The sequence below is a fragment of the Haliotis rubra genome, unplaced genomic scaffold, assembly GCF_003918875.1.
Source record: "Haliotis rubra isolate DU_JTF1 unplaced genomic scaffold, ASM391887v1 Scf252, whole genome shotgun sequence".
In the NCBI taxonomy this organism is placed as follows: domain Eukaryota; kingdom Metazoa; phylum Mollusca; class Gastropoda; order Lepetellida; family Haliotidae; genus Haliotis; species Haliotis rubra.
The window spans coordinates 208,000-235,422 of record NW_025766581.1 but is presented as its reverse complement, the minus strand read 5'-3'; the positions used below and the strand labels follow the sequence as shown (position 1 = coordinate 235,422).

General features: G+C 40.2%; 2 protein-coding genes across 2 annotated transcripts in view; both read right to left on the bottom strand.

The window, feature by feature from the left end:
• The window catches only part of LOC124279581, a 51,255-nt gene that overhangs the window by 14,854 nt on the left and 8,978 nt on the right, over positions 1 to 27,423 (bottom strand). The window contains exons 2-5 of the mRNA XM_046715422.1: positions 15,019 to 15,173; positions 13,625 to 13,931; positions 11,882 to 13,435; positions 98 to 216 (exon numbers count right to left, since the gene is read on the bottom strand). Of these exons, the coding sequence (XP_046571378.1) occupies positions 98 to 216; positions 11,882 to 13,435; positions 13,625 to 13,931 (1,980 nt within the window). The 5' untranslated portion in view covers positions 15,019 to 15,173. The remainder of the gene's footprint in view (positions 1 to 97; positions 217 to 11,881; positions 13,436 to 13,624; positions 13,932 to 15,018; positions 15,174 to 27,423) is intronic.
• Positions 20,990 to 22,793, bottom strand: LOC124279580 (E3 ubiquitin-protein ligase TRIM56-like). Its single transcript, XM_046715421.1, has 3 exons — positions 22,686 to 22,793; positions 21,955 to 22,261; positions 20,990 to 21,798 (listed from the first exon to the last, which is right to left on the bottom strand). Exons 1-3 carry the CDS (start codon positions 22,791 to 22,793, stop codon positions 20,990 to 20,992), a joined length of 1,224 nt encoding a protein of 407 aa, XP_046571377.1.

Below are 27,423 nucleotides of genomic sequence, written 5' to 3'. Positions count from 1 at the left end.
CTAAAGAAAGCAGGGTATTTTTAACACACACAGATATCAATGTCATGTCTACCATTGGATTTAAATACATACATACATACGCATATCATATTTTCACTTTACCTTGCACATCTTCCTCGAACCAATATGTGTCAATCAGCCCCTGTATCACAATGCTGGCTTTGATCTGCCCCGCCCACTCCTCCACCGGCCTGCTGGGGTGGGGGACCTTGGTGTCTTGTCGACAGCAGGGACAGGGGATGGTCTTGGACTGTACAGCATCTGGTCTGGTTTGGATGTATGAGGTGATACATTTCCTGCAGAATGTGTGATCACACCTCAGTGTACACGGGTCTGTGTACATCTCGAAGCAGATGGAGCACGTCAGGAAATTATCCTTTACTTTCTTCTCTAGCCCGGCGGTCGCCATCTGTAAGATACACATGCAGTTTGTGCCTGTTTAGTTTAATACAAATAAATTACGTTTTACTCACTACAGATTCCATAAGCAGCAATGGAAGATCTGAACATACACGCATCTGCATGTGAAGCTGTATACTAACACGCGCACAGACACACTTTAAATATAAACGGATGTTTGTCTCTCTATCTATCTAACTGTATATACATACAGTATATATACATACACACACACACACACACATATATATAGAGATAGAGAGAGAGAGAGAGAGAGAGAGAGAGAGACAGAGAGAGAGAGAGAGAGAGAGATGTGTGTGTGTGTGTGTGTGTGTGTGTGATATGTAAACTGCATGTGAGCCTCTGTACCCGAGCAGTCAGACTGGGATCACTGAGATCTTATGTACCTTTACCATAGTTACCATATTATTTACCATGCAAGTCCGTAGTATTCTTCGGGAGCATATTCGCGCAAATGGTGCCAATCTGAACTGCTTGTCGTCCAGGATAATACTGCCACACAATATCAGGAACAGGTTTTCACCCACGTTCTTCTGCCATATATGAAGCTACATGGTCCTGGACTGACATGTTACTATGACAACGTCGAGCCCCACCCTGTTGTTACTAACGCTGGTGTTGATGTCATGGACTGACCTTCCATTTCCCCATTCAGGTATACACAGTGTTTTCTCTGACTGTCTATATTGAACGGTATATTAACAGGGTAGTTCGGCCAAAACCTTCATTCCTGCCAGATACATGCACTTCAGGTGTGGAAAACACAACCCACATATCTGCTCCGCCACGACTTGGATCATGTACCATGTACATATGCATGTATTTAATCTAATTACCGTTAACCTTTAACCTCGACCCAAACAATAACCAACAAAGCACATGATCGACACCCCCACCCCAACACACACACACACACACACACACACACACACACACACACACACACACACACACACACACACACACACACACACAGACACACACCAGTAGTAAGGCATCGCAGAAAACACAGTAGGGACAACGATTGAATGGACACCCTCACCGAAATTATACCTGAACATTGACTATTTCACAAACAACAGGTCAATGTCGGATCGTATTTACGTCATCATAGTTACCATATTATTTATGCATGTACTTAATAATCTTGGGAGCATATTCGTGCCAATGGTCGATCTCAGCCAATTGTCACCCAGGATAATGATACTGCTATACAGTATCGGGACCAGGTTAACAGGGACTCTCGACCTAAACCTACGTTCCTGCCAGATACATGCACTACAGGCGTGGAGAACACAACCGACATACCTGCACCGCCACGACTATACATGGTGTCTACTCACTCACCTTTAACCTCAACCCTTTTCAGAGACAAACACTGACAATGCACATGATCGGCAAGCCCCGCAGCCAACAGTAGTAAGGTATCGCAAAAAACACGGTAGGAGGAACGATTGAACGGATACATCTATTGAAAGTACACCTGAACACTTTTAATCAACTCCATGAATCAGTCAACGACAAAACCTTTGTATAATTGGATTTACCCACTTAGCTCCAGTACTAGGTGTTACAACACCATCGCGAGGATATCGTATAAAGTGATAACGAAAGTAGACAACTTACCCTCACAATTATCACTGATTTCAAGACGTATTGACACTCGTATATTTCTATCAGATAATGAACAACATTTGACAAAAAACAATAAATGGCATCAGTTATCAGTTCAACAATATGTACGTTACAGAAAATCACAAGCAATGACTTAAGCCTACCTTTCCGGTGTGGTTTTGGGTGTGGTTTGCTGCAAACGGTTGAACTCGACCTTTTTATCCCTTTGTTGAGTGTTCTAAAGGGAGGAAACACCGAAGGGCTGGGCGCTTATCGGCCTTTGTTGACGTGAAGGATATGTTTTGAAAACACGTCTGTGTAAGTATTTTATATACTCATAAGGTGGGGAGGGGGGTGACAACCATTATTGGCATGAGTATATGATTCAAATCTCTTGTTAAAACGGAAATATGGATGTGATCTGATCTTGGAATCTACAGAATTTACTGAAAACACTTTGTTGAAGGTGTATAAATAACAAATATTTATGATTACACAATGCTTTTTTTTGTGGGGATGAGTCCCATCCGAGATTCGAACCAACACCCTCAGAGTCAGGCACCAAATCGCCAGCACACAGACTACCAGTTGTCCAACTTCCATTTTTGTGGAAGTCGCGCTGGCTGAGCGGGTTAGGCGGCTGACTTTGTGTGCTGGCGATTTGGTGCCTGATTCTGAGGGTGTGGGTTCGAATCCCGGATGGGACTCAACACACCAAAAGTACTAGAATTTGTACTTTACTAAGAAAGCGTAATCCCAAATATAACATATGTAACAAATATTTCTATTGTCTAGGACATCGCAGTGAGGCAGTAAGGGTGTACAAACGGTTATCTGACGACCAGAAAGCTGCAGTGACTGACATCTGAAAAGTCAAGACCAGCCGAGGCCCACCCGCAAACCACCGTAACCACGGTTACAAAGACCGACCCACAGCCAGAATGTGCTGTTGGAGAGGCTCGTTCACAACCCGAAATCCCATCTACTGACTGGCACAAAACTTTCCATGTCACTCTAAACTTTAGGCAGTTAATAATTAAATAAAGAATTTTATCTTTTGAATTTTGTTATTTTATCTTGTCACAGGTATTATCACTGGTAAAACTCGGTTAGGGTACTTTATTAAAAAGTAAAACCTCTAACCGGGTTTTACCACTGGTAAAACCTCCAACTGGAGATTATTCCAAGGTTTTAAGCTAACTCTTCAATTAAATGGACAAAAATAGGTTTAGGTTTATAATGTCTGTAAAACACGACCCGGTGTTGGTATGCTTACAAGAAATTCAGATAATGTGTCAACATAACCAAAAGGGAACGTTGATGCATTAAAGTGGCAAAAAAACTAAATGTGCAATAAAGCAACTTTTAGAAAATCTTTGAAACCACACAAAAACAATACTGGTTACAATTCTTTCCCTGTCCTACACCTAATCCCTGTGTTTCCCAACTAAGCGATTTAATCTTTTACACATACGTATACTGAGTCTGAACACGTATCTAAACAGTAAGTGACCGTTCACATGTATTCATGTTCATCCAACTTCTAAATGCCTTCCAAGAACTGAAATGCATGTGTTGTGTAATTGTTACTTATAACACCCATTGACTTCTCACACCCGTGAAGGTCCGGGTTAGAACTGATCCATGCTTTGTCGGCTTGTCGTAGGAGGCGACTAACGGGATCGGTTGGATAGGCTGGCTGACTTGGTTGACTCATGTCATCGTACCTCAGGTACAAAGATCGATGTTCATAATGCTGATCACTGTCTGGTCCAGGCTTGATTATTTACAGATAGCCGCCATATAGCTGGAACGTAGCTGAGTGCGGCGTTAAACAACAAGCCATAATCAACCAACATTGACCTCTCTGAACACTAATAGAAAAGAAAAACACCTTGTTTATTCAAATTCTAATTGTAAACATTACAGTGACAAAAAAAAGGTATTCAGAATGTTATACTGACACAGACACATTGAGAAGCATGTGTTTATCAGGCCGAGGTCAGCTGTTGCTGGCGAGGTGCAGGCGGAGCAGCATTCGGCACATACACGATGTATCAATGTATCTCGCTCTCTCGGTTCATGATGTTGATCACTGGACTTACCGGTCCAGACTCGATAAGTTGCAATATTCCGCCATATAGCTGGAATATCTCTGAGTTGAGCGTTAAACAAGAAACAAACAAACAGGACAGAAATAATTACATCCCCGTGACATTGTGACAATTAAGATCACCCGCATATCAGGCTAATAGATGAATGGTTTTCTCTGCCATTCCAAGATTCATGCAAAAAGTGCAATAATTTCTATGTACAGAATGGGGATGGTTTCTTTTCATAGTGGGACGGTGGGGTAGCCTAGTGGTTAAAGCGTTGGCTCGTCTCGCCGAAGACCCGGGTTCGAATCCCCACATGGATACAATGTGTAAAGCCCATTTCTGGTGTTCCCCGCCATGATGTTGCTGGAATATTTCTAAAAGCAGCGTAAAACCCAACTCACTGACTCACTCACTCTTACCCGATGTCTCATGTTGATAATATGTGTTGTGTCCGATATAAATCAGTCTACGATGAGCATATTCAGTGTCAAACATTACTTTTGTAAATTCTCCAGTATGTTTTAGTTATACTGCTTTGCATTTGTTTTTGGAAAAGGTGATTGAAATATTCCCCAACTTTAGTGACCAGTTTTTGATGATGCTAGCAAATGATTTAATACTTCAAATAGAAGTTGAGTTCATGATATCACCTCCCGAGGTGGGCAATCTAAACTAGATGTTTCAGCTTTCCTGTTTGCAACTGTTATGTTCCTACACAATGTCAAGCATAAAGTTGAAATGCAGCATGCTCGATGAAGCTGAAATTCTTGCTATTTTTCACAGAAATCAGCATATAGTAATACTTTTTCCATATGAACATACATTTTATACAGTTAAAGTTATATTGCACATGCAACAATTAAAATTCAAGCAGCCCCATCGCCCTATTTGGATCATGAATGTAACAGTTTTGTCTGGTCTGGCTCGACGTCAAGGACCACATTGCTAATCCGGCTGATTAATCATATCAAGAATCAAACTTTATTAAACAATTATCATTGAAAAGAAATAATTATAACTACCTGCACACAGTTGGATTGTCATCCTATCCCAAATGCCAAGATTGATTCTCACTGGACTGACTGGTAAAGACTCGAATATTTACACTATTCCGCCATGCAGCTGGAATATTGCTGAGTTGAGTTGAGTGTTAAACAACAAACCAACAAACAACACAAAACAAATTACATCCCCCCATATGTTGAATCTACTGAAGTTCCTTGGTCATCTCTTAAGGTCACCCGCCTATCGGGCTATCTCTTCCAAGTTTCATGCATAGAGCGGCGCATTTTTTGTTATAGAATGGGAAACATTCCTTTTGATGGCCTTTCTTTTCTTGGCTGTTTCATGTTCATAATATCTTTTGTGTCATAACTCAATCCACGACGGGCATATTCAATGTCATACATTACATTTGTAAATTGTACAGTATGTTTTAGTTGTACTGTTGTCCATGTGTGTTGTATATAGGTAATACAATGTATAAGCAAATGCCGAAAAAGTGGGGAAATATTGCTCCAACTTATTCAGGCTGATTAATCAAATGACATAAAATCAAACTTTATAAAACAATTATCAATGAAAAGGAATAATTATTTCTACCTGCACTCAGTCTGGATTGTCAGCTGGAATATTGCTCTAGGTTCCTTTAAACAAACCGCACAAATACCAACAAATAACAAAGCCAAATTAGGCTATCATGGATCTCTTTCATGTGTGCGTTTTTTTGTTTTTTTGTTGCTCAATTTCAAAATTAATACTTGACATTACTTTGATGGGCATTTTAGAAGTTGAGGTGATCAAGAATGATGATAATTTTATTGATATACAACTTTTTTATTCTGTGAGGGCAAAGTTTGGGCATAAAGAGGTCAACAGGTAGTATATTACTAGAAGCAGCTGTTCATTCGGAAGGTTTACCAGAAAAGTACATTAAGCGTATGTTTAAAAGTTTCGGGAATGTTCATGCATATGGTTGTTAGGGAAACTGTATCCTTCCTATTATTGTAATCATGTATCTTTGGAATTCCATTCATCCTTAAAATATACTTGACGTTTTTCATAAACAGAGTATGTTCCATTTCACAAACACCAAAAGACAAAATACGTTGAACAAAGTGACACTATATGTGTTTCAAATTTAATTAAACTCTTATTTTCCAAAAGTATCCCCGTCAAAGAATAATTTTCGCTAGTTGAAACATACTTCCAATGTGGACTGACAGTATCTCAGACTGATACCCTAGATTTGTGATCTAGTCTCAGCAATAACATCTGGAATATACATACATCTGTATCAGATAGGACCAAATGACATGATCGCCTCCGTGGTGTAGTGGTTAGAGCGTCCGCCCAGAGAGCGGAAGGTCGCGGGTTCGATCACCGACCGCGTCATACCAAAAGACCTTAAAATATGGTACTTGTTGGTCCCTGCCTGGCGCTCGGCATTAATGGGTACAACAAGGACCGGTCGGCTCGGAGTCAGTATAATGTGTCTGAGTGGGGTATTCATGCTTCACTGCGCGTGGGCGAACACTTTTAAAACCAGCTTCAGTCTGGGCTAGTACAAGCAGCCGCACATACACATACACATGCATGCACGTCGACATATGAGCGAAATATTCTCAAGCAGGACGTAAAACCCAATTTCACCTCAACTTACCAAATGACACCAAATCCCCTCGTCCGCTCTTGTATAGCTATAGTCTACTCACAGTATTTTGTGTGTCTCTCGTCTTCATGCTCATCTAACTGAATTACTAGAGTACAACTATTCAAAGCAGCATTACACTAAGTCTATTGAATTACAAACTGAGGTCATTGCAAATACCCATACAGAAAAAATATAAAGCACTTGATGCTTAGTGCTCACCAAAGTATTCTAGAGCGGAGCAACGCTCCCTCCGAACACGATGTTGTCTCTCGCTCTCTCGGTTCACTTGTTCCACAGGTACTGATTGACTGTTGTTTAGCCTCTTTTATGTGCTTACTTCCTCTATGGAGTACATTTACACCGCTGGAACCTCGGAATGATCTCGGTAGTGTTGTCTCCCTTTCATTCATGCAAAACACTTTCCAACACTGAAAATGAATGTAGGGCATCCAATTGAACAAAACACACACACCAAAACTGAAGTGTCACAAACAATTGAGGAAAAGAGTTGAATGCATGCATATTTCCTTTAACGTTACCCATAATCCGAGTCACTGGCGTGAGGAGCGAACGCTTTACCCACTAGGCCACCCCACCGCTCCGGTTGCCAGGTAGCTATAGTACCGGACGTCCTCTGACTGGTAATTACAACTTGTGAAGATCTGGCTTAGAAGTGATCTGCAGCAACCCAAGCTGGTCCTTAGAGACGACGAGACGACTAACGGGATCGGGTGGTCAGGCTCGCCGTCTTGGTTGGCACATGTTATCGTATCCCAATTCCCAAGATCGAATCTCATGATGTTGATCACTGGATTGACTGGTAAAGACACGAATATTTACAGTATTCCGCCATGTAGCTGGAATATTGCTGAGTTGAGCGTTAAACAACAACAACAAACAACACAAAACTAATTACATCCCCATGACATTGGTGTACGTGACTGTCGAATCTACTGAAGTTCCTTGGTCATCTTTTAAAGTCACCCTCCTATCAGGCTATTGGTTGAATGGTATGTTTTCTCTACTATTCCAAGTTTCATGTAAAGGGTGGAGTACTTTTTAGTTATAGAATGGGAAACATTTCTTTTGATGGCCTTTCTTTACTTGGCTGTTTCATGTTCATAATATCTTTTTTGTCTATAACTCAATCCACGAAGGGCCATACATTACATTTGAAAATTATACAGTCTGTTTTAGTTGTACTGTTCTCCATTTGTGTTGTTTATAGGTAACATAAAGAAATACTCAAAAAGTGAAGAAATCTTGCCCCAACTTCAGGGGAACAGTTTTTGATGATGCTAGTAAATGATTTGATACTTCAAATAGAAGTTGAGTTCATGATATGGCCTCCTGAGGTGTGCAAATTTTAAACTAATACTGAAAGCCATTAAAAACGCAATTGGTATTTGTTGTCCTGAAACTTACAAAAGTTCTATTGAAGTTTTTTTCCTGCGATACAGAGGATGTAGGAATAAAAGGCTGTTGTTCTGGCCCATTTCGAGTGAACTGTGATACTTAAAACTGAACCTTTGACACTTCTCGTAAACACAACCACATTCATGAAACACGCTGTGCACATGCGTTACCTGCACCCAGGCCCTGTAAAAGCACAAGGAATTGTGGAACTCTATCACTTTGAGAAAATGCCACACTTGACACAAGACGAAAGGAATCAGGTTATCGGTATGGTCATCCAAGGTGCTTCGGATGTGATGATTGCCAGGCACTTTAATGTGCATCCATCCACTGTAAGTCGACTCAGACAACGTTTTCGGGCGACCGGAAGTGTTGCTGATCGTCCGCGACCTGGTGCACCACCTGTGATAAGAGCTCAACAAAACCGCAATATCCGAGTTTCACACTTGCAAATCGGTTCCAAACAGCTGATGATTAGGCAAGGAGGACAATTGGGACAAGTCAACGTCATTTCAGCGCCCAAATGGTGCAAGGACGCCTTGCTGCATTCAACATCCGGTGTCGTCACCCGTACCGTGGTCCAACCTTATTGCATCGCCACAGACTTGCCAGACAGCGATGGGCAGCAAATAGGACCAATCTTGGCAACAGGACATGGCCAGATGTCATTTTTTCAGATGAATCTTTGTTTAACTTATCCTTTGCAGATGGACGTCAACAGATTTATCGACGTAAAGAAGAAAGACTTGCGCCAAACTGTGTCATTGAACATGATCGTTTTGGAGGGGGTGCGGGATGTGGGGTGTGGGGTGTGGGGTGTGGGTGTCTTGATCAGACCACAGACCATCAGAGACTGCAGACCATCCAACAACTGTTCCTGAGAAATGTGTGTCTTTCAATGCCCCAAAGACTGCGAGCATGTCTTGCAGCGCACGGTGGACACACACGATATTGACTGAAAGTGACCCCTCCTTTGTGTGATGTCGTTGTTGCGTCACTGATGTTGTTGTTGACTGGACATTTTCAGATGTAATTATTCACAGATGTTCACTTAAAACATATCTGCCAGTTTGGTATATATATGTTGAAATTAGTGTGAGTAAAGAAAGTATGAATGTCAAATTGCATTTTTAATGGCTTTCAGTATATATCGTTCCTGTTTGCAACTGTTATGTACAATGGCAAACATAAAGCTATGTTTCACAGAAATCAGTATATTATTACTGTTTTCCATATAACCATACTTTGTACACAGCTAAAGTTGTAGTGCACATGCATCACGATCACAGACCGTGCTTGAATAATGAGAATTCAAGCAGCTCCATCGCCCTATTTGGACCATGAATGTATCCGTTTTGTCTAGTCCCACTCTACGTCAAAGACCACATTGCTACTCAGGCTGAAATGCGACCTAACCTTAGTCAGAAACTATCATCGAACACGAATAATTAACATGCACTACTGGAGCTCAGCCTGGATTGTCAGCTTTAATATTGCTCTGGGTGCAGTTAGAAAAAACCCACAAATACCTTCGTGTGAACAAGACCCTATTAGGCTATCATGGATATTTTCTATCGTTTTTTCGCTCATATTTCAGAATTATTACTAGACAGTTTATGTCATGCTCAAGAAACAAAATGCTTCTACATTTTGACAAAAGTTCGACGTATTGCCTTGATAAATCAGATAATATATAGAGGGCACAGCCACTCATCTGATATCCTCCGGAAATGAAGCTAAACTTTCGTAAAAGTCTCACACAAGTCTCATGGCTCCTGCAGCTCCTAAATGCATAGTATATCGCACGCTCCATGTCAATTCCCAACTTGTTTGAATCAGCTAAGTGAAATTGACCAGAGACATGTGAATGAACATTGAGAAAGAAAGACAAGAAATGTTGCCTCATTTTAACGCCGGGTCAAATGAACTGGCAAACACTCAAGTGTAATTTTAATATTTTTTCCGCGAATGTGGAAAGTGTTTTTTTCTTTTAAATTTCCGGAATGTTCATGCATGTGGTTGTTAGGGAAACTGTATCCTTCCTATTATTGTAATCACATATCTTATTAACATGGAATTCCATGGGTCATTACAAATATACTTGACGTCTTTCATAAACAGAGTGTGTCCCATTTCACTAACACCAAAAGAAACATACTTTGAACAAACTGACACTTTATGTATTTTCAATGTAATTACCTACAACTTTTTATCACCAAAAGTATCACCGTCAAACAATATCTGTCGCTGGCCAAAATATACATACAATCTAGACTGACAGTATCTCAGACTGGTATCCCAGATTTGCGATCTCGTCCCAGCAATTACATCTATAAAAGGTGGGGCCAAATGTTACCAAATGTCCTTGTCCTCCTCTCTAGTATAGTCTACTCACAGTATTTTGTGTGTCTCTCATCATCATGCCCTTCTAATTGACTTGCTGAGTGCAGCTGTTCAAAGCGGCATTACACCTCATTCCATTGAATTACACACTCGTTCATTCATCGTCATGCAGCTACAAAGAGAAACGAAGCAAAACAGAACCAAAACTGAAATATACATGTGCAATATAATGGTCTGATGTATAGGAAATGGGGAAATGGGTGCACAAAATAGAAACGTGACGTCAAGTATTTCAAATGTTAGCATTGCTCTACGAAATAATATAATTTAATACCTGAAATCTCACTAAATGTCCTTGTCCAACCATATTATCACATGAATTTCTCATCTTCAGGGTCATCTAACGTACAGAAATGAAAACTGCGCACATTCATTTTACTTCCTAACAAGCAATAAAATCTGAAAACAGAACAATTTGGCTTGGGGTGACATTTCATTATAGTGTCTCCTGTGTATAATATGTGAAAACAGGGATACAGTATACCCTTGACCTCAAGACTTCAATTTGTATACTTCCTTTCAAAAGTTTAGACTCACTTAAAACAGTCTAAACTTTTGATGGGAAGTATATTACACTAGCGAGTCTAAACGTTTTGAAAGGAATTATATATGGTTTTAGGAAACATCGCTCAATACTAGAAATATCGTTTGGAATTTGATTGGGCCCATGCTTTGTTGAACGGATGATGAGATCATTCTAAATACGCATACAGTGGTGTGGTCATATACACGGAAACATGTACACTTCCGAGTAACAAAACACCTAACCAGCACCGGGTTCGTTATTCCTCAATTCTATCCAACACAAAATGTTCTTCGTTTTTCGAAAAACAAATAATATACCCAGACTCTTTCTTAGCTTTAGTCTAGCATAGGGATAACGGAGAGGAATATTTCCTTGAGGGATTTCTTCAAAGTTCAGCTGGTTCAGCACACTGTTGAGATCAAGTAGTCGTTGTGTAGCTCAGGCAATCCCAGGAATCTCCACAACAGCTGGTGATCTTTCACCTGGTGGACGTTTTCACTTCATGCTGGAAACGACCTATTTGAAAATTGTATGTCTGCAATTCACTGACAAAGCTATGCCCATACGTTTTGGTGAAGACACAAGCCATTTCTGACTAACACCAGGCACAGAATGTCATAAACCACAGCTCTGCACTTTCATTGTTTTGAGTTTTGTGTCAGAAAAACATGTACTCTTTCACTTCCGTGCCTGTGCATAGAAATAAGAAACCGTATTTATCATAAACTATATCGCGCATGCATATCTCACAGCCATCTTCTAATGTGAGCAGTTCCCTGGCAAACTCCCCCGCCTCTGTCAACTGTATCACTTTGTACATGTCACTGTCTACAAGCAGGATGTCTCCTGTGCTGGTAGTTGTGATACCACGAGGGATGGTGTGTGTTCTGTCTCCAGTAGGGGCGTATATCCACACAACATCTCCCTCTGACGTCAGACATGTCACAGACTTCTTCCCCCAGTCAGACACGAGTAGGTTGCCCTTGTTGTTGACACACATGAACCAGGGGTCGGAAAACAGTGAGTCGCCATTGTATGTAGTGATTGACCTCAACACGTGTCCAGCAATGTCCAGGATATCCACACAGTCCCAAGTACCTGCTGCTAGACAGGAAGGATTCAGAATAGCCAGACTGTAGTATCCGGAACGTGTTGTGATGGCTGAGAGCAGCACCAGGTCAGGGGTCACTTCTATTCTTAAAATCTGAAGGGATTCAGGGACAGCAAACATCACCTGCTTCTCATTCGACTGTGTCATCCCTTTAGGAGACGTTTCCAGGGGAAGCTTACTATGGCATGAATGATTCTTTCTTGTGAAGAAAGATTTCACACAGTTGTTATTATAGTCCGTAACAACACATGCCTGTACACCATCTACAACCAGAACTGTCACGTCTTGTAGGTAAGGATCCTCCTCATCACCCGCCACCCTCCCATCTATCCTGTCAACCAGCACTGGAGATGGCAGACATTGCTCCTGATGCTGGTATGTGACGTCAATCTCCCCCAACTGCAGGTTATCTAAGACCTTCAGGACGTTGTCAGTGTCAGGTGTAAACCTGATGTCATCTATTCTCCGGATGTCTGCTGCCTCTGTATCCCTGACATCCTCCATCTCTACAGCTCCAGACTCCCAGGCATGATACGCGTCATACAGGTCCATCTCACAGTCCGATAACAAGGCCTGGTCAATGAACTCACAATGTTGTCTGTACATCTGCATCTCGATCTCTTCCAGCTTCACATCAGCTTGGAGTTGGTCGGCGTATGTCTGTGATATGTTATTCAGTTCATCCAAGAGTTGTGTTTCTTTCTGTTTAATCTTGTTAATGGCTGTCTGGCAGATCAATCTAATATTTTGAACAGCTGACTCTGTGATTCTAGAATTACTTTGGAGCTTCTCGTTTCGTATGTCTACTTTCTTCGACCTCACTTTCAGTCTCTTCTCCATGCCAAGTCTCTTCTCCATCAGTGCTGCCTTCATCCCTGGCTTCATAGACTCAATGGTGACGACAGTCTTACAAGCTCTATGGTAGATGATACAACATGTCTGACAGGCAGCCTTCCCACAGTCTTGACAGTGGAACTCTACATGGTTACTCTTGTGTTCCGTGCACTTGATCCTCCGTTTAACCTTTGACTTAGACGACAGATCACATAGGTCATGGTTCAGTGAAATAGGGGTCACCCGGTGTATCTTCACACATTTGTCGCAGAGGACCACTTCACACTCAGGACACCACAAGACCCCTGGAGTTGTTTCCCCTAGTTGCTGACAGATCATACAACAGGTGCTTGAGGTCCCTGTAATCACAAGCACATTTGTACTTATTTTCATCGCAATTTGAAAAGGCTACGAAAGGAAGCAGGGTATTTTTTTACACACACATATGTCAATGTTAAGTCTACCACTGGTTTTAAATACACACACACACGCAGGCACACGCGCACGCACATGTACACTCACACACGCATATCATATTTTCACTTTACCTGGCACAGCCACCTCGGACCTATAGGCGTCAATCAGCCCCTGTATAATGATGCTGGGTTTGATCTGCCCCGCCCACTCCTCCACCGGACTGCTTGGGTAGGGGACTTTGGTGTCTTGTCGACAGCAGGGACAGGGGATGGTCTTGGACTGTACAGCATCAGGTCTGGTTTGGATGTATGAGGTGACACATTTCCTGCAGAATGTGTGATCACACTTCAGTGTACACGGGTCTGTGTACATCTCGAAGCAGATGGAGCACGTCAGGAAATTATCCTTTACTTTCTTCTCTAGCCCGGCGGTCGCCATCTGTAAGATACACATGCAGTTTGTGCCTTTTTAGTTTAATAGAATTGTTTTAGATTCAGTACAAGCAGCAATGATTGATCTGAACATATGCGCATCTGTATGTGAAGCTGTACACGAACACGCGCACACACACAGCCACAGAGTAAATATAAAGAGATATCTATCTACATGTCTATCATCTATCTATCTATAACTGAGCAGTCAGACTGGGAACACTGACATCTTATTGACCTTATTCTTTACCATGCAAGTCCGTAATAATTTTGGGAACGTATTCGTGCCAATGGTGCTTATCTCAGCTGATTGTCGTCCAGGAATATGTTACTACCATACAGTATCAGGGTCAGGTTTTCACCCATCATCTTCGGCCATATATGCAGCTACATGATCCTGGACTGACATGTTACTATGACAACGTCGAGCCCCACCCTGTTATTGCTAACGCTGGTGTGGATGTCATGGACTGTCCTTCCCGTTCCCAATTGAGGTATACACAGTGTTTTCTCTGTCTATAGTGAACAGTATATTAACAGGGTAGTTCGGCCCAAACCTATATTCCTGCCAGATATATGCACTTCAGGTGTGGAAAACAGAACCCACATATCTGCACTGCCAAGACTCGGATCCTATACATGCTGTCTATTCAATCTCGGATAACCTCGACCCTTTTTCTACAGTAAACACTGACAACGCACATGATCGATACGGCCCCTAGCCACCAGTAGTAAGTTATAGCACAAAGCACAGTGGGAGGAACGATTGAATGGATACCTTCACCGAAATTACACCTGAACACTGACTATTATTCAACTCTTTGAATCTGTCAATGTGAAAACGTTTGTATAATTGTAACTATCAAGTAAGCTGCAGTGCTACGAGTTGCAACACCATCGTGAGGTTATCGTTAAATATGATAACGAAAGTAGACCACTTCCGCGTTAAATCCTCAAGTATCACTGATTTCAAGACGTAGTAACACTTGTATATTTCTGTCAGATCATGAATATCATTTGACAATGCACAATAACTGGTATCAGTTTGACCATATGTACTTTACAGAAAATCACAAGCAAAGACTTAAGTCTACCTTTCCGCTGGCTGTGTGTTCGGGTGTGGTTTGTCACAATCGGTTGAACTCGCCCTTTTCCGTAAATGTTCTCTCGGCTGGGTGCTTATCGGCCTTTGTTGACTAACTGTGAAACACGCACGCGATGTTGGTATGTTCACAGGAAGTTCAGATACCTTTATGATAAAGATATAGTTAAGATATTTCATATTTGCAAATAGCAGTCTGGTTATGAATAGATGTTTCATTTACTTAATGCTGTTGTGAGATCAACTTGTAGACTGACAATATTCAAGAAGAGTGTGGAAACAATTCCTAAAAAAAACATCTGCACAGCCAAGTGGAAGAGGCTCCTCATCTTGTGGTTTTCCTTGACAGCTCAAAACACATCATATGCTTTGAACTTTCAAAAACTCTTGTCGGTAGTAATGCTGCAATGTATGCCATTTTTTTATCAAATGACATGATATTTCTCTAATAATATGTTAAAACAAAAGGTAAAAAAGTCAGTGAACCAGGGAACATCCTTAAGAAGAACTTTGTGAAAGGAAACAGACTGATTCTGCCCTTAGGTTTCAGTACAATGATATTGTCAATTTCAAATTTGTGCAAACTGCTGATATTCTAAAGAGAAAGATTATTTAACAAATTATGAAAGCCAAAATATTTCAAAGACCGTACATAGTACCTATTGCTCATTCTGTTAAGCCAAACAGAAGTGTTTTTCCTGTTCAAAAGAATTGAATGTCATTTATTGTGCCAAATTGAACTAAATTTCGACCACCTCGTCTGTTCGCAATAAACTGCACATTAACTTGAACATTAGCCATTGTGACATGGTGATCTAATGTCTGATGATCTTACATATACATTAACCCCACTGGAAGTTGTTTTAAGTTGTTTTTTTTGTTTTTTTTGTTTTTTTTAAAAAAATTTTATTCATTCCCATCTAATATATACAGACATATTCACAACAGCTTCTAGTTTATTTGCCTTCAACGAAAGTTTGCAAATTGTAACACATTCTAAGATGCCTAGCTGTTAGAGCAATCGAAGAAAACAAACATTATGAGACAATAAAGGTATAGTTTTTTGATGACGTAACAATTGAATGACGTTATCCCGTCAGTGCGCCATTCTAGTGTGCCCCCTCGTAATCGAATCATTTTACATTACGTCACAATGTAAGCGACGTCACGATGCATGTCAGTTGTCATCGCCTCGTATGGCCTCCTTCAGTAAACTACACCGTTGTATCCAGTTTCTTGGTTTGCTGTTGCTTCACGCAGCTAACATCACTGGTGGAAATATTACGTTTATGTTTTACTACGGTTAAAATGTGTCATTTCGACTCACACGTTTTCAGCAACACGGTAACGTTCGTAATGTTTACATTCCCACAATGCAATTGTGGAATGTCGCTTGACTACTCAACTTCCTCTGGATGTACTGATCTAAACTTCTGCTGATAGTTGAAATGCAACGTTCATATTGCCCCATATGGTTTACGTTAATGACAGATGTAATTAAAATAATTCCAAGAAGATATTTAATCCGAACGTAAACCGTCATCAAACTGTTATCATTTGTTTTTTTCTGGTAATGTTCGTCTTAACGTAGGGGGCAGACACATCAATAGAACAGCGCGCCAGTTAGCCCTGTGCGAGGATTCTTAATTTAGGTCACCGACACCGTCGTTTGTTTTCTGCCTTAAATTAATCGTAATTATCTTTAGAAAGTATTAAATTTGGCATCTTAGAAAAGAAATACACTTCGCCCTACCACCACGTATAGTGTAATAAAACACACTTATGCCCTGAACTATTATAACGTTAAAGCACAAGGACGCAAGCGTCCTCGTGCTTTAACGTTATAATAGTTCACGGAAAAAGTGTGTTTTATTACACTATACATGGTGGTAGAGCGAAGTGTATTTCTTAATTATATCGTCAATATTGTTGCTTGAAGATTCGCATTATGTTTTGCACCCAGCTCATCTGTACACCACAATCATTATTGTTATTACTATTGTATCATTGTTAGGGAGCGTCATTAATATAAGCATGTTTTATTGCTTGTTTGCCAATCCCATCATGAGTAAATGAATAAATATGTTTAAACCATACAAACACATTATTGTAACAGAAGTGAGTGAGTGAGTGAGTGAGTGAGTATGGTTAAGCGCCACTCTTAGGAACACTCCAGCAATATCATGGAGTGGGATATTATTTTTTCTATAACCAACCGTCGAGACATAAATTCTGTATGACACTTCGCACAGAAAACATTGACTTGTTGTTTAAGCTAGTCCTTGTGTTGTACCACATACTTATGTTGAGAGAAAAAATGTAAATTGTGAATGGGTGTTTATGGATTTATTGATGTTCCTATAGCTCGCCTATTTACAGGTTGCGCATAAATGCACTGCTATTATTGTACACATGTACTATTGGCCTCAGGGCCACATATACAAATAAATATGTCTGTCTGTCTGTCTGGGATATCAGAAACGAGTCCAACAGACAGTACCCATTTGATAGAACCCGGAGTGACGAGCCAAAGCCTTAACCACTAGATAGGCTACTCTGCCACCACAGTAACAAAATGTATACGTAGGGAGTTAATATTTTTGCCGCACTCAGCAATATTCCAGCTATATGGCGGCTGTAATATACAAGTAAGATAAGTTGACACATACCAGCTTCTAAAGGTGGTTGAACAGCCAATGATTGAGAAATGGGATGAAAGGAAACCATTTTTTTTCAAAATTCAAGCACATTCATCGCCCTATTTGGATCATGAATGTAACTGTTTTGTCTAGTCCGGCTCTAAGGACCACATTGCTACTCAGGCTGAAATGCGACCTAACCTTAGTCAGAAACTATCATCGAACACGAATAAATATCATGCACTACTTGAACTCAGCTTAGATTGTCAGCTTTAATATTGCTCTGTGTGCAGTTAAACAAAAAACACAAATACCTTCGTGTGAATAAGACCCTATTAGGCTATCATGGATATTTTCTCTCGTTTTTTCGATCATTTTTCAGAATTATTACTAGACAGTTTATGTCATGCTCAAGAAACAAAATGCTTCTACATTTTGACAAAAGTTCGACGTATTGCCTTGATAAATCAGATAATATATAGGGGGCACAGACACTCATCTGGCCCCGATTTCTCGAAACAAACTTAAGTTTTTACTCAAATTTCAAACTGAGTTTGACAATTTGAAACAGCTGAATTTTAAACTCAACTGCATTTTGTAAATAAAAGAGCCCAAACATCTTAAGTCATCTATCCACCAAACTCAAATTGTCCACTATGTTTGAGTTTATTATCGATTTTAGTTCATTCTGGGAAATGCATTTTCTCAAATTTGAGTAAAAACTCGAACTTAAGGCAAAACTCAGACTTAAGTTTGTTTCGAGAAATCGGAGCCTGATATGCTCCGGAAACTTGTTTGAATCAGCTAAGTGAAATTTACCAGAGACATATGAATGAATATTGAGAAAGAAAGACAAGAAAATGTTGCCTCATTTTAACGCCGGGTCAAATGAACTGGCAAACACTCAAGTGTAATTTTAATAATTTTTCCGCGAATGTGGAAAGGGTTTTGTTTAAAATTTTCAGGAATGATCATGCATGTGGTTGTTAGGGAAACTGTATCCTTCCTATTATTGTAATCACATATCTTATGAAAATGGAATACCATGGGTCCTTACAAATATGCTTGACGTTTTTCATAAACAGAGTATGGCCAATTTCACTAAGAGCAACAGAAACATACTTTGAACAAACTGACACTTTATGTGATTTCAATTTAATTACCTACAACTTTTTCACCAAAAGTATCACCGTCAAAGAATAACTGTCGCTAGCTGATATATACGTCCAATCTAGACTGACAGTATCTCAGACTGGTATACCAGATTTGCGATCTCGTCCCAGCAATTACATCTGTAAAAGGTTGGGCGAAATGTTACCAAATTTCCTTGTCCTCCTCTCTAGTATAGTCTATTCACAGTATTTTGTGTGTCTCTCGTGAATCACTATAGTACAGCTGTTCAAAGCGGCATTACACCACATTCTATTGACTTACAACTCGCGATCGTTCATTCATCGCTACAAAGAGAAACGAAGCAAAACAGAAACAAAAGACTGAAATATACATGTGCAATATTTCAAATGTTAGCATTGCTCTACGAAATAATATAATTTAATACCTGAAATCTCACTAAATTTCCTTGTCCAACCATATTATCACATGAATTTCTCAACTTCAGGGTCATCTAACGGACAGAAATAAAAACTGCGCACATTCATTTTACTTCCTAACAAGTAATTAAATCTGAAAAGAGAACAATTTGGCTTGGGGTGGCATTTCAACATAGTGTCTCCTGTGTATAATATGTGAAAACAGGGATACAGTATATCCTTGACCTCAAGACTTCAATTTGTATACTTCCTTTCAAAAGTTTACACTCACTTAAAACAGTCTAGACTTTTGATGGGAAGTATATTACACTAGTGAGTCTAAACATTTTGAAAGGAATTATATATGGCTTTAGGAAACAACGGTCAATACTAGAAATATCGTTTGGAATTTGATTGGGCCCATGCTTTGTTGAACGGATGATGAGATCATTCTAAATACGCATACAGTGGTGTGGTCATATACACGGAAACATGTACACTTCCGAGTAACAAAAAACCTAACCAGCACCGGGTTCGTTATTCCTCAATTCTATCCAACACAAAACGTTCTTCGTTTTTCGAAAAACAAATAATATAACCAGACTCTATCTTAGCTTTAGTCTATCATAGGGATAACGGAGAGTAATATTTCCTTGAGGGATTATTCACACTTCAGCTGGTTCAGCACACTGTTGAGATCAAGTAGTCGTTGTGTAGCTCAGGTCATCCCAGGAATCTCCACAACAGCTGGTGTGTTTCACCGGGTGATCTTTCACCTGGTGGACTATTTCACTTCATGCTGGAAACGACCTATTTGAATATTGCATGTCTGCAATTCACTGACAAAGCTATGCCCATACGTTTTGGTGAAGACACAAGCCATTCCAGACGAACACCATGCACAGAATGTCATAAACCAGAGCTCTGCACTGACTTTCATTCTTTTGAGTTTTGTGTCAGAAAAACATGTACTCTTTCACTTCCGTGCCTGTGCATAGAAATAAGAAACCGTATTTATCACAAAATATATCGCGCATGCCTGTCTTATCGCCATATTCTAACGTGAGCAGCTCCCTGACAAACCCTCCCGACTCTGTCAGCTGTATCACCTTGCCACTGCGGCTGTCTACAAACAGGACGTCTCCTGTGCTGGTAGTTGTGATACCACAAGGGTAGCCGATTGCCTTGTATACGTAACGGTAGTATCTCCATAAAACATCCCCCTCTGACGTCAGACATGCCACAGACTTCCTCCCACAGTCTCACACGAGTATGTTGCCCTTGTTGTTGACACACATGTACCTGGCGTAGGTAAACGGTGAGTCATAATTGCGTGTAGTGATTGACCTCAACACGTGTCCAGCCATGTCCAGGATATCAACACATTTCCCCGTACCTGCTGCTAGAGATGAATGATTCAGAACAGCCAGACTGTAGTGTCCCGGTATATGTTGTGATGGTTGAGAGCAGCACCAGGTCGGGGGTCACTTCTACCGTTACAATCTGACGGGATAAAGGGACAGCAACCATCACCTACTTCTCATTCAACAGTGTTATCCCACGTAGAGAGTTATCCAGGGGTAGTTTACTATGGCATGACTGACTATTTCTTGTGAAGTATGATTTCACGCACATGTTATTAGTGTCCGTAACAACACATGTCTGTACACCATCTATAATCAGAACTGTTATGTCTTGTAGGTAAGGTTCCTTCTCATCATCCGACACCCTCCCATCTATCGTGTCAACCAACACTGATGATGGCTGACATGTACCCTGATCCGCGTATGTGACGTCAATCTTCCCCCAACTGCAGGTTATCCAGGACCTTCATTACGTTGTCAGTGTCTGGTGTAAAGATGACGTCATCTATTCTCCGGATGTCTGCTGCCTCTGTACATCTGACATCCTCCATCTCTACAGCTCCAGACTCCCAGGCCTGATACGCTTCATACAGGTCCATCTCACAGTCCGATACCAAGGCCTGGTCAATGAACTCACAATGTTGTCTGTACATCTGCATCTCGATCTCTTCCAGATTCACATCAGCTCGGATTTGGTCGGCGTATGTCTGTGATATGTTATTCAGTTCATCCAAGGATTGTGTTTCTTTCTGTTTAATCTTGTTAATGGCTGCCTGGCAGATCAACCTGATATTTTGAACAGCTGACTCTGTGATTCTAGAACTACTTTGGAGCTTCTCGTTTCGTATGTCTACTTTCTTCGACCTCACTTTCAGTCTTTTCTCCATGCCAAGTCTCTTCCCCATCAGTGCTGCCTTCATCCCTGGCTTCATAGACTCAATGGTGACGACAGCCTTACAAGCTCTGTGGTAGATGATACAACATGTCTGACAGGCAGCCTTCCCACAGTTTTGACAGTGGAACTCAACACGGTTAATCCTGTGTTTCGTACACTTGATCCTCCGTTTGACCTTTGACCTAGACGACAGATCACACAGGTCATGGTTTAGTGAATTGGGTGTCACCCGGTGTATCTTCACACATTTGATACAGAGGGCCACTACACACTCAGGACACCGCAAGGCCCCTGGAGTTGTCTCCCCTAGTTGCTGACAGATCGTACAACAGGTGCTCGAGGTCTCTGTAAACACAAGTACAAACCTACTTATTTTAATCACAACTTGAAAAGGCTACTCAAGAAAGCAGGGTATATTTAACACACACAGATGTCAATGATATGTCTACCACTGGTTTTAAATACATACATACACACACGCATATCCTATTTTCACTTTACCTTGCACATCTTCCGCAGACCTATAGGTGTCAATCAGCCCCTGTATCAAAATGCTGGCTTTGATCTGCCCCGCCCACTCCTCTATCGGCCTCCTGGGGTTGGGGACCTTGGTATTTTGTCGACAGCAGGGACAGGGGATGGTCTTGGACTGTACAGCATCTGGTCTGGTCTGGATGTAAGAGGTGACACATTTCCTGCAGAATGTGTGATCACACCTCAGTGTACACGGGTCTGTGTACATCTCCAAGCAGATGGAGCACGTCAGGAAATCATCCTTTACTTTCTTCTCTAGCCCGGCTGTAGCCATCTGTAAGATACACATGCAGTTTGTGCCTGTTTTGTTTAACACAAATAAATTACGCTTTACTCACTACAGATGCCATAAGCAGCAATGGAAGATCTGAACATACACGCATCTGCATGTGAAGCTGTATACTAACACACTCACGGACACAGACACACTTTAAATATAAACGGATGTCTATCTACCTGTCTATCTATCTATCTATCTAACTGTATATACATACATACATACATACACACACACACACATTTATATATATATTGTAATAGAATCTAAATTGATATAGTATAAGTATTAAAAACATCATGTAAACTTTGTCAATCATAAGTGTCACCTTTTTTCGTTATATCACGATCTATCTGCAAATGTCCATCCATATTTTTAACATTAAAGTAAATTTTAACCTAACAACATCATAGACAGTTACCTGATTCTGAAGTTCACAGATCTGAAGTATCTTTAAGGGGGCAAATTCACTGTTGATAGTTGTTTTATCAAGCACTGAACGTTCGCGGTAGCAGCACTTGTCAGACATGACCTAATTACCACAGTGTGTCACTACGCTATTTACATCCATGAAGGATTCTACTACTGATGTCATTCTGTACTATTATTGTACAGACTTATGTATTTCATGTCTCCAAATGATGTATTTATTCACTTTCTTGAATCATTGTGTATTTTGAGTGTTAACACCGATGTTTGTCAGGGACTAATTCTTGTGTACACTCCTGCTTCGTGGCTATTTATAGAAAGTAAGTGTGACTTTTGACCCAGATAAACAATGACTTATTACACTTGTTAATGACGATTTTCTGATAACTTTCTTGCTCAGAAGTGTTGTAAAGTGTATTCCATGATACATACTAATGAAAATTACACTTGATTGAACTGAATAACGAATTTGATCTGTTTGACATTTCTCGGGTTACGATGACCTGTCAACAACATTTACGTTAGGCTGAGTGACTAATTATAAATTGGATGTCCGTTTTTATATCAAAGCCACATATTCATTATCTGGTATTTTCCTGCATTATATGGTAGAAATGCCTTGCTTTACGATATAGAGGACAATGTATAACCACCTGTATTTCCTACATTTGTACCTGCAATATGACAGTCGTTTCGTGTTTTGACATTTGTTGCCAACAATCATTCTAGGCCCTAATTGACAGTCTGCTGTCCGTTTTCTCTGTTTGCATTTACCAAATAATTTAGCAAACTTGTTCGTGTCCGAATTGTTAAAGGACACATAGGACAACATCAATTCCTGGATACAGGGCATATTGATGGTACACTGGGCCAAAGTTGTCAATGGTCTTAGTATACATTTGACGTCTGTCAAAATGTCGTCCCGCCGCTTGGCCTAAATATAATCGTTGTCCTTATTCTTGTTATATAACATGTTTACACAAATCTCACTTGTCCATCATGGTTGATCTTTTCGGACACTTTATTTAACATAAGGACAATACCATATGATAAAGGAAACTGATGCTTTTGTAAATTTCACTTGTCATAGAGCCGACCACAAACCAAGATGGCGGCCACTGACGCTACGTTGACGGAAAGATATTGTCCGTTTTATTATAACAAAATGTCTCGATGTCCTGATTATTTCTACTGTGTCCTAATTGTATTCGGACAAGAAGGGCAACATAAGGACAATTAGTAGTCACTTACTTGTGTTAGAAATGAAACTGCCTATGCAGCGTTTCTTGTATGCAAGCCATCAAACCTGTGTTCTGATTGGTTGAGAAAGGTCACATGACCTCCTGATGATGCCTATAAATACGATCACTGGTAAAGGCCTGACACACTCGATTCGGATTCGCATTCGGACTCGGGTCACTCGATTTAGATAAAATAAGACTTTCAGTCTGATTAAAGGCTTCTGCTCATATTTTTACCTGGCACCTCACCTGACTTAGATTTATCACCATAACTGCTTCTAGGTATATATTTTAAGTCAAATTACAATCAATTTAATAACTTTATTACATACACAGTAACATTTCTGCAAGCTATTTGAGTTGAAATAACAAAATAACTATTTCCTTGGAGACTGAGCCTTGTCATTAGATATATATATATATATATATATACAGGCCGAGTAGTGTGTGATATTTATTGGCATCATTTATTTTAGTGCATTGCTAACAAAATCCCATCTACATTCTTGCCATTGAAACAAAATTAAAACAAAGTTTGCATATATCACGGCAAACTTTGCTCTCTACTTCATCGTCTCCTTGTGTTATTTGTTTTCCAACGTGCACCCCAAGGGTGTTACAATATATATATATATATATAGAGAGAGAGAGAGAGAGAGAGAGAGAGAGAGAGAGAGAGAGAGAGAGAGAGAGAGAGAGAGAGAGAGAGAGAGAGAGAGAGAGAGAGAGAGAGAGAGAGAGAGAGAGAGAGAGAGAGAGTGTGTGTGTATGTGTGTGTGTGTGATATGCAAACTGCATGTGAGCCTCTGTACCCGAGCAGTCAGACTGGGATCACTGAGATCTTATTTACCTTACCATAGTTACCATATTATTTACCATGCAAGTCCGTAGTAATCTTCGGAGCACATTCGCGCAAATGGTGCCAATCTCAACTGCTTGTCGTCCAGGATAATCCTGCCACACAGTATCGGAGACAGGTTTTCACCCACGTACTTCTGCCACATAAGCAGCTACATGATACTGGACTGACAGGTTACTATGACAACGTCGAGCCCCACCTTGTTGTTACTAACGCTGGTGATGATGTCATGGGCTGGCCTTCCATTTCCACATTATGATATTCACAGTGTTTTCCCTGACTGCCTATATTGAACGGGATATTAAAGGTCACATAAACCCTAGGGGGTACAATTACATAAATCACTAACTGGCATCGTTATAAATGAAACTCCGTCATTAAAACTACTCATTTCGACCTTTAATTGACTGAAATCGACCTTTTTGACAACAGTGCCCAATTCTCACCCGCGAACGAAATTTCAACCAATGAGAGCGGCGCGCCTCTGTGACGTCATATGAGGAATAGCTTTGAGGGCCGATGCAGAATTCATCTACATTTTTGGGGTTAAATTATCTTGTTTACAGGCTTGTATAAACCTGAAATCGCGACAATTGTTGTGGAAAATGAAAGCTATATGTTCTCACAATCTACTGTCATTTAATTTTGTCTCCTGCTTTGCCTAGTTTCCGAGTTACAACTTGTTTTCATAGACGATTCTGTCAAAATCGCTTGGTGTCGTTAGGCCCTATTTGTATAATGACTGATCCAAATTGATCCCATTTATGTGTTTTTTTACCTCGATATTTAATCATGTCATGTAAAAATCTGTATTCTCAAAACAGTGTCGGCCCATAAGTTTTCACATGCAATACAGCAATTAATACTCTCTTGTTGTAACCCGTGTTAGGTGGTATAAACCTACACATGTTATTTGTCATCATTCACTTGATGGTCAGTTAATGAATTTATAACAGGCATAATTAGTGGTAACACACTTAGATTACCCGACAAAGGTTCCCATTTGGCATTTCTTGTGTCTGGAGTAAATATTCAACATTATAAACATCGATCAAAGGATTAACCGATAACACGCTGATTGATAAACTACTTTTATCTTACACAGGGGAATTGTCAAAAGGTAGTGTTTATGTATGTAGATTTACTAATCTATACTGAATACACTCTGTCGTGTCGGTGTCTGCGTAAAAACAACGTCCTTCTTTCAAAGGATTAACCGGCAATACATTGATTGATTGCCCATTATTGGCTAACTAAATTACTGTTTTTAAAGAAAGGCGGACATTATGCAATTAGTTGCCAGGTGTGCTATCTTGGGTGACCAATGAGACTATACACCAATACCTGAAAAGATTTATCTCTTTTTCGTATATTAAACAGTTAAAAGACACATCATTTGGAACAGTTTTGTGGATATTGATGGATGCATTCCTCGAACAAGGTAATGGCCTGATATTGTTCCTATAACTTTAATCTCTTTTAATTTTAATATTTGCATTTTGTTTTTTATTCATTTGTCGTAGCATTCAACAGAATCATTGTTTTCGCCGTGAAGTGTAATGAGACAGACAACATGCACTAGGGTGTGTGTGCGAATTATGATTCACATTGGCAAACTATAAAATGTCTAGATATTACAGTTCTGTTATAAATTCACTATAAGTATCAGCAGATCGTCTGCTTTTTATTTAGTTTCAAAATGCATACAAGTATGATAATAAACTAACTAGGATTATAAGACCAAATATAAAGACGCACATTGACTAGTATCTACATACTGGTGAGTTCGACCCCCACCTCGCTTCCGTGGAAGAAATCGTTATGTTATAAGTTGTGTCATGCAAAATCCGTTTGGTTATGATTCCAATACATATTTAACTACGAGTAGAAAGTAGTCTTGATTTTCTAACTTGATGAAAACAAACTATAATCTCATTAATTCTAACAGATTTTTTTATTTTTAAAAATGGCGGCGCCCTGTCGGGAACATCCGCCAGTCTGAGGATAAATGGTATTTAGGTTTGTTTTCACCGAGTTACAAAATCAAAACTACTTTCTACTGGTAGTAAAATATGTATTTTATTGATGGCCAATAGGATTTTGCATGACAAAGCGTATAACATAACAATTTCTCTCGTGGCAGCGAGGTGGGTGTCAATATAATACTACTTACAATATTATTGTTACTTCGACCACAACCTCACTTCCGAGGAAGAAATCGTTATGTTACAAGTTGTGTCATAGAAAATCTCTATTGTCATCAATCATATGCATATTTTACTACAACTAGTAAGTAGTTTTGATTCTTTAACTTCCGTGAAGCGTTCTGAACACAAGTAAGATATCGTTTCAGGCTTCCACAACGCTCGCTTCGCACTCACAAACATAACCCAATTAGCACGAACTGCGGGGTCCTGTGGAAATCTGTGCATGGTGACACCATCGCCCGACCCCTAGGAGCAATTGACGACAAAGCAACGATTCGGCATGTCGTCGTTGATGTCGAGAAATCATCAAAATGATGAGCGTGCTACACATTTTCTATACAACTAACTGAAAATCGTTCCTCATATGACGTCACTGCAGTGCTTTGGCGACAGAGTTACGTAACCTGTCTGTGGTTTCGTTGG